Genomic DNA, 8,804 nt, shown 5'->3' on the forward strand with positions numbered 1-8,804 from the left:
TTTTCGCGGTCAATTATTAAAAATATCTGGATTGTAAAAGAGTGGAAACGAAATTTCACCCTGCTGATTATTAACTCTATGGATGAGTCAAAAAATTTATTTTATTCTATTAAAAATAATATGTTTTTTCAAAATAACACAACATAATACGAATATAATTTTTATCTTATATTGTCGTTATGAAATATATAAGTTTGTGATTATTTCAGATTGTCCATTAAGATGAAGCTGATTTTATGTGAAGGCCGTTTACGGTAACTGCACTTAAAGTAATTAACAATTAGAAAGAAAATAAACCTTAACCAATTTCTTCATATGAAACTATTTTTTCTTTTTCTTTTTTTTTTTCTTCATATGAACTAGATCTATTTTCTGATTGGTCGAAGAAACGGACGGGTAGAGGGCAAAAAAAAAAAAAAATTTATTCTCTTCCCACATTGGAAAGAAAAAAAATAACTTCTACGGAATCTACAAACTATAAATAAAATAAAACGTTGTCGCCCCTAATTGATTTTTGCCCCAAAAGAGATGTAAAAGCACCAATTTCCACAACTAATATGTATACTTGAAAGAGCCACTCTCCTCATGTCAAGAAAAAAAATAACAATGATCCAAAAGCTATACACAATAGGGATCATCATCTTCAACGATTATACACCAAACTCATTATGTGGATTGCAGACTATTTACTTATAATGAGGACAACAAATGGGATTTTGATGGGAAAAAATGGATTTGAGAGGACAAAATAAGAAACAAATACTCAATCCAACAAAAGAAAAAACAGAAACAGGTAACTCATCCCGTTATTCTATCTTCGGTTACCAAAGACCTCCGATTTACCTTTGAAAATCATATCCATTGACAGACCTATTGCAGAGGGCTTCAACCCCTGGATGAACCTCCTAGGCGGAGCCCGTGTGAGGTCTTCTTTATTGGTTTTTCTCCTTCTCGATGGACCCCCCACAGTCCCTGCACTTTTGGCAGATCCTGATGATTTTGTATCGTAAGTCGATGAGCTAACAAAACTATCTGGTGCTCCAAATGACACAGGTGCTTTACGCGATGCATTTTGCGGGTGCCCAACACCTGCATCCTGATGGGGAGGAGGAAATTTCTCACTCTTGCTCTTTGCATTTGCTTGTGTCACCACTCTCCACCTCTGAAATTCAGAAAACAAATATGAACATAATGCCAGCTGTGCATTGCTAAACCACAAAAAAGAATCAACCTCCTTTTTGCCTTTTTTTTTCCCTTTACATTTCCTTTATTTTATATGAGTGTGCATGTTTACAGAATGATAATGCAATTTGGTGCTGAATTAAACTAAAGAGATCTCTACTCTTCCTATAATTGAATCTTGTAGTTAACATGGCAGTGGACAGATCTAGAAGAAAAATGTTAAGCAAGTGAAAAGGGGAAGCTCAAAGTCAAAACTATCCATCCCACAATTGCTGTAGGCAATTGACTAACTGTGATGTAAATAGACAGGACTTCAAAAATCTTCAAGAATGCAATGACACACGGGGTTCAGTGAATTGTCAAAGTTTCTTTCATCATCTGGAAGGAAAAAGAAAATGAGGGGAAAAAAAAGATTTAAGATAAATAAGAGGAAATCCAGGCATACATCTAAGTTTGTTTGAATCTCTGCATTGGCCTCTGGAGCCGGAATAGCCCGACCAGCACGATCACGATGTCTAACTCTTTTGGCGCCGTCGACTGCATTAGCTTTCCCACTTAAACCTCTTTGCCTAAGAGAAAAACAAATATCATTTATCAGCATACAACCAAGACCAGTCCATGGCATAGTAAACATGACGAAAGACAAGGAAAATCAACCTTCTTGCTTCTTCTTCTCTTAACTTTACATCCATTTCTTTGCTGGGAGGATACTTGGGTAAACTTGATGGCTCACAAGCATAAGGTTCGGTATTAAAAAACTGTACAACAGAAAACCAATATAACAATTATAGTCAATCAATCAGAACAATATCATTCCTCATACTTAACCCTAATGTTACACAGCATTGAGTTATCAATTAGCTACACAGAACCATGTTAAGAAGCAAGTCACATAATTTGTTTTCTTTGCAGAAGCATGTCATAGAATTAGTCTTTGCAGAAACATGTCATAGACTTAGCATACTCACTTCACTATTTAAAGCTGCAGTAGCAGTGCCTCGATTATCAGGATCTATTGAAAGAAGAGTTTCAATTAGAGGAAGGGATGAAGATGGGAAATCTTTGAAAGTTTCAGCAATACAGCGTTTGTATGGCTGCTGTGGCTTGAAAAGTGTTGCATTTGGCAACTTGGATTTCTTCCAATATTCTTCTGATGGGGAGCCACATAACTTAAAAATCTTGTGGAGTTGTTCAACCTAAGAGAAAAAATCAAAGAAAGTGTCAAATATGAACTAACCAACCCACTAGAAAAATGAATAACAGAGGACAACTATAATATAAACTTACATATGGCATTCCTCATTCATAAACAATGAAAGCATAAAACACTGAATGAGAAGCATAGCCAATTTCAAACTAATACTTGATCATAACTTGAAGGAATTATAGGAAATCATAACCACATAAAAGATATTGTGATTTTAATCCTACAGGCTCCCTAAAAAATGTTTAACAATAAAAAAAGGATAGTGTAAGATTACTATCAATGCCAAGGCCATTCAATTAAAGAACAAGTGAAAACCATTCAGAATTAGCTTAACCAATTTCCATTTCCAACTGCTTTTACATAGTTTAAGTCTCCTGTTTGAGCATGATGTGTTGTATAACACAGGAAAACTCAATCTGACGAGCATTTGCATCAACAGAGTATCCTAAGGACTATGATTTTATACAACAAGCAATATGCAAGACGGATCATAAGCTTTACATCTCAAATCACCAGGGATACAAACTCAAAATTGTTATTAAAACCCTAAGATTGTTGCATCATTACGGAGAAAACAATGTTTTGTAAGAACATTATTCAGAGAAACCAAAAAGCATGAGAGAACATACCTCAGTCCGCCCAGGCATTATTGGCTTGCCAGCAAGCAACTCTGCCAAAATGCAACCAGCACTCCATAGGTCAACCCCAACCCCATAGTATGTGGCCCCAAGAAGAAGTTCTGGGGGCCGGTACCATAAAGTGACCACTCGACTAGTCATGGGTTGCTTGAGTCCAGGATCATAGAAAGTAGCCAATCCAAAATCAGCAATTTTTAGTATCCCATCATTGTCAATAAGCAGATTGGAACCCTTGATATCACGGTGCAACACACCATTGTTGTGGCAGTGCTCAAGGCCAGACAATAACTGCTTCATATAGCATTTGACCTGCCACGGAGAATATATTGAGATACAAAACCACCTGTCAGCTTTTATATATTTGTCTATGTAAAACTTGAGGGCAGACAAGTAGCATTTAAAAATTAACAAAATCAAGAGATTTCCTATCAGGAGAAAAGGGTTATCTTATTTTCCGCAGAATGCTAGTTGAGCCTGGAACTCTATTTTCTACAATAAGAATCCCTTCTGAGGTGACCCATAAAATATTTGTCTTTCACTCTATTCTGTGAAATTAGTTTAACAATTTAAATTTGCTAGAGGGATTTACTTTTCTCAACTCACAAGTCAAAATCCATATCCTATATTTCATTGCATTTCCTTATCTATTCATAGCAAGAGGAAAAAGAAATCCAGAAGAACCCTCAAGACTTTGTGGAGCAATGAGAAACCATTGAATTTGCATGCCTAAAATAATGCAAACTTTCAATTCAAGCCTCCATGCATAACAAAACAAAACCATGGAAATAAAATAAATGGGTATCTGAATACTATGTAACTTAACAACCAAGAGAGTCCATATGCTTTGCGAGGATTATATGCTTTTATTAACGTTCATCCCAGGAAGCATGTAAAAAACTACCATTTGCCGCCCAACATTCGATTTAATTGAATGAACAATGCAAACATTTTCCATCAAAACTTGATAAAAATAGAAAGAAAATCCTGCAGCAAGAATCTTTTGGTTGTCTGATTTCTGAATCACTTTATACATAACAATGCAACTATAGTAATCAAGTGACGTGTATTTACTTACTTCTCTGAAATGTAGTTTTATTTCTCTCTTTTTTTGGATAAAAAATAAAATGAAAACGAAGATTCTTTTTTTTTTTTTCAGCAACAAAAGAAATTTTGAAATTCTTACAATGATCTAAATCAAAAGCTCAGAAATAGGTGAGCAATAAGTTATTAGTGTTATGTTGTATATTCTTTGTGGCTGATTTAGCAGATAAGGTCCATTGGCAGTGCACGAGGTCCAGGTTGCTCTTCTATTTGGGGGGGTGTTGGTAAAGACTCTTTAGCGGAAAATATGTATTATTTGATAAGAAAAAAATAAACAGAGACAAGTATGCATTATTTCCACATGAACACTCTGGAGGATACGAAGAAATACAAAAATGACAAGAAGTTTTAAATCTTTTAAGAAATGCAACCTCAGTAACAACAGATTTAAACACCTGCGATTGCAGATTAATGTCTGAGCAAAGTGTTTTGAAGTATGTACAAGTTACAGACTTGGTGAGAAATTGGTAAATAGGACAAGTAAAAGCAGTCTGCAGGAAAATAGAGGACAATAGAAGACATGACAAGTAAACTAACTTATATTTGATGTTAGCTATTCTGCTCCAAGCCAAATAGTTGAACATTCCTAAACTAAGAGGATTCTTTAGTTTTCGGTGGTTGTTAATAATTGGGATCACAAAATTAATCTTTTTTCTTACTTTTAATTTCCTCAATAATTCCACTTAGAAAACCCCCAAAAAGAGAACACAAAAGGACTCTATATTTAGAATAGCAGGTGCTACAGACAAAAAAAATTCCGGTGAATTCACATGCTCAAAATAATACAAACATAGATCATCTGAAAGCCTCCATTCATTACAACTCCAACAAAAGCACAACATTGTATGTCTAAACCACCTGGAATGGGACCCAATCACCTAGAAATGCTTTTGCAGTGCCATCAAAATATCAAAGCTCAAAAAAAAAAACAAAAAGACCAACATACCCTCAATGAGTTCAAAAGCCTAACTGTAGAAAACAAGAGCAAAATGTGCCACACATCCAAAAGCAAAACTACAAACCCAGAAAAGTAAACAACCAAAAGCAAACAACTAAATTAGACTTAACAATAGCACATGATATTTAACAACTAAATCAATAAATAACAACTGGGTAATCTTCAATTGAACCAAAAATGCAAAATGTATATATACCTGAGGCTCAGAGAACTTGACACCTTGGCAAGCAGCAAGACCAGCAAGATCGTGCTCCATGTATTCGAAAACCAAGTAAAGACTACAAGACATTCTTGAAGTAACCAAACCCTCGAGCTTAATCACATTTGGATGATCAAGCTTTCTCAATACAAGAATCTCCCTTGCCATAAACTTAACACTCTCTGGCTCCAAATTATCAAATCTAACTTTCTTTAACGCCACTATTTTTCCCGTCAAAAGATCACGAGCTTTGTACACATTACTGTACGTCCCTTGCCCAATCTAAGGCAACACAGAATAATTAAACAAATAATTAATTACATTAACAAAGTAATTACTAATCAACAGCAAATAATTAAAAAAAAATAACTTTACGGAATTTGAATTTTTTTTATTTACTTTATCGAGTTTTTCGAAAGTGTTAGCCCGGCGCGGGGTCCAATCACGTATGGCGTCGCCGGCGACGGCCATGAGCCACGACGGCCACCCTTGCTGGCTCTCGGAGTGAGGCCGGCGTCTCTCCGGCGGGCCGAAATCACCGGTGTGTCGTCTGTTCTTTTCCGTCTCAGCTCTCGCACGCTCCTTTCCAAGTCTAACGACGTTACCACTCACGACAGCTCCGCTGCTGACGGTGACGGTAACAGAGGCTCGCTCAGAACCCCGGCGATTAACCGGACTGCTCCGTCGATCTCCCTTACCGCAAACACAGCCCATTTTTTTTTTATTACATCCAATTCATCTGAGCAGACAAAATCAGCAGCTTTTCATTTCTTAATTTTTTTTTTCCTGTTTTTTCCCCGGTGCCGCCAAAACGCTGTCGTGTTACTAATACTCCTCCCTGTTGTCGTCTAAAATCTAAACGACATCGTTTTATACTGAAATGATGATCGTCGGTAAAGACCAGAGAGAAGAAGCCCGCGAAGGAGGCAAGGTAGCCAGGAGAGAACAGGCTCTACTGAGAGTGAGGCCGAAAGCTTCTTTAAATTTTTTCTAATTTCTATTTAAGACTTTGATTCTTGCGCTGTGTTTATGAAACTGGGTACGGAGATTGGATTGAATTACGATAGTGCCATTGGGAAACTAAAAATACTCTCAAGTACAAAGTTATTATTACATACGTAAACTTACTAGAAAGTCAAAGCGGAGAAAAGCAGAGAAAGCTGTTTGTTCTTCTTTTTTTACTTTGCATTGATAAAGGGTTTGCCCTTTTTACGTCTCTTTATTTTTTATTTTTCAGTAAATTGACTGCAAACAAAATGACTCTTAACGGTTTTTTCCTTCATTTTTAATGTGAAAGAAGTTTTTAGCAGTTTAGATTAATGTTTCGGAAAGCGTCTCGGTACATGATAGAATTCAATTCGAAAATCTTTGCCCTTAACTATTCTCATTGGAGTTGAACTTTCTAAACAATTTTAAAAATTGTGTAGCATGCTAGGAATTCACGTGTTGTCGTGTGATTTCAGCACGTGTGATGTTGATCGGTTTTGTGGATGAAGCGAGATGGGGCAAAATACTAAATAGGTGAAAGACGTGGGGCCAGACAAAACTGAAAGTGGAGGGGCAGAGAGATGAATCCGATGGTAACAACCCCGCCGAACCTCTTTAAGACGTCTGTGCTTTGCATTTATTGCATCAAATCAGACACAAGGAGCAATTTTCTTAGTAATAAATAAATACCTCGAATTTAATTGGAAAAGCTTCGTAAATCATTCCCTCTATTATTATTATTTTTTTTTTTAGGAGAATCATTCCCTCTATTTGTTACTGTTAGCTCCGACGAGAATTAATTTATTTTTTTAAGCTAAATAAAAAAAAAGAGAAAAAAAATGACAGAGCATGGTAGCAGAAATAGAATGATAAACAAATAAACACTAATTATCGTTTTAATAGTAAATTAAACTAACACAATTAAATTATACTTTAATCGAATGGTGATTAGGTTTTGCTCTAATTCAAATGATTCAATGAGATTTTAATAATATTTCAAGTAAGATAAATAAAGTTCTATTTCAAATTACTCTACGAGAGATATTTTGACAGTTAATACTAAAAAAAAAATTTAAAAAGAATTTTATTAATTAAAAAGTTATTAAAATAATAACAATATCTCTCTATTTATAATACGATAAATTTATTTCCCCAATTTAAACTAAATCATACTCATAATAAAAACAAAAGACTAAAAAACATACTAAATTGACTCTAGCTAAAATAAAAAATATTAAAAAAACCTAAAATAACATTTTACATCAAATAAAGAAACAAGGGTTTCAAAATATCGTTATGGGAGTATTATTTATGTTATGTCATCTTCGTGTCCCGTAGTATTATTTATGTTATGTCATCTTCGTGTCGCGTTTTAAATCTAACATCATCAATATTCACAATTAAATTTAGTAAAATTATACAATTGATCAAATAATTTCAATGATAAATTATAGATTAGATGTGGAGTGAATTTATGAATGGCATATGGCTTACAAACAATTATGCTATTTAATTTTTTTACTTACTATGCACTCCAACTTATCCCCCACTAAAAATTAAGCTAATATATCTCTTTTAGGAATGATTTGAGGAAGAATAGTCCTTGACCGCTTGCTTCTATTATCAAATTAATTACTCTCACAATCAACTCTAAGTTAAATATTCAGTATAAATAAAAATAAATGAATAAATAAATAAAAATAATTATTAAAATAAATATTTTATTTTGGGTATTGATTTGGGACATGGGAGTTGGTAGAGCACTTCATTTTGTTTTTGTTTTTTTTTATGTAGAATAATTAAAGGTCGGTAGATGAAGTGTGCACACTTTAATCTTCAGCTTAATCATATTAGTCATACTTGGTCAGACATATTATTTTGTCTTCATTAATTATCATTTGATTTAAGATTAATCAAAACCTTCGATTAGTGAAAAGGACACATTAATTATGTTTCGGTTCTTCTTAAAAAAAATAATCTACTACTTAATTTCCAATAACATTTTTGGAGTTACGTGGAAGAATAATTAATTATTTTCGGTTATCTAACTATACTTTAAATAATTAATAAGTCTAATCCCCCATTAGCTTTAAAAAACAAAAGTGCTTCTTGTGACATCATTTAAAGAAGGGAAATTTGTAACCTACCTCCAAATAAATTGATATTTTACACCGCATCCCCAACAAATTTGACTTGTTACACTGCGCACCCAAAAAATTGACATTTTTGCACTACGCCCCCAATTCCGTTATTTTCTCAGTTAAGTTTAATGGTGGAGGGGTAAAATTGGAAGTTTATTCCTTAAATTAATTTTAATGGGAATTCTCTTTATTGTAATTAAAATAAAAATCTTTAAAAAATTAAAGGAAAAATAATAGTGGTGAAAATGTACATGTAACAAGAAATTTTTTTATTACAATTAAAATAAAAATCTTTAAAAAATTAAAGAAAAAATAATAGTGGTGACAATGAACATGTAAGAAGAATTATTATTTTTTTATTGCAATTGAAACAAAAAACCTTAAAAAATTA

General features: G+C 33.8%; 1 protein-coding gene across 1 annotated transcript; it reads right to left on the reverse strand.

Annotated features, from left to right (window-relative positions):
* Positions 1 to 543: 543 nt before the first annotated feature.
* On the reverse strand, positions 544 to 6,270 carry LOC102612194 (probable serine/threonine-protein kinase At1g54610). Its single transcript, XM_006485065.4, has 7 exons — positions 5,685 to 6,270; positions 5,283 to 5,567; positions 3,019 to 3,336; positions 2,151 to 2,378; positions 1,840 to 1,940; positions 1,628 to 1,751; positions 544 to 1,162 (listed from the first exon to the last, which is right to left on the reverse strand). The coding sequence occupies exons 1-7, from the start codon at positions 5,997 to 5,999 to the stop codon at positions 812 to 814; spliced, it is 1,722 nt and encodes a 573-aa protein (XP_006485128.1). The 5' UTR covers positions 6,000 to 6,270; the 3' UTR covers positions 544 to 811.
* Positions 6,271 to 8,804: the final 2,534 nt, after the last annotated feature.

The sequence above is a fragment of the Citrus sinensis genome, chromosome 4, assembly GCF_022201045.2.
Source record: "Citrus sinensis cultivar Valencia sweet orange chromosome 4, DVS_A1.0, whole genome shotgun sequence".
In the NCBI taxonomy this organism is placed as follows: Eukaryota; Viridiplantae; Streptophyta; class Magnoliopsida; order Sapindales; family Rutaceae; genus Citrus; species Citrus sinensis.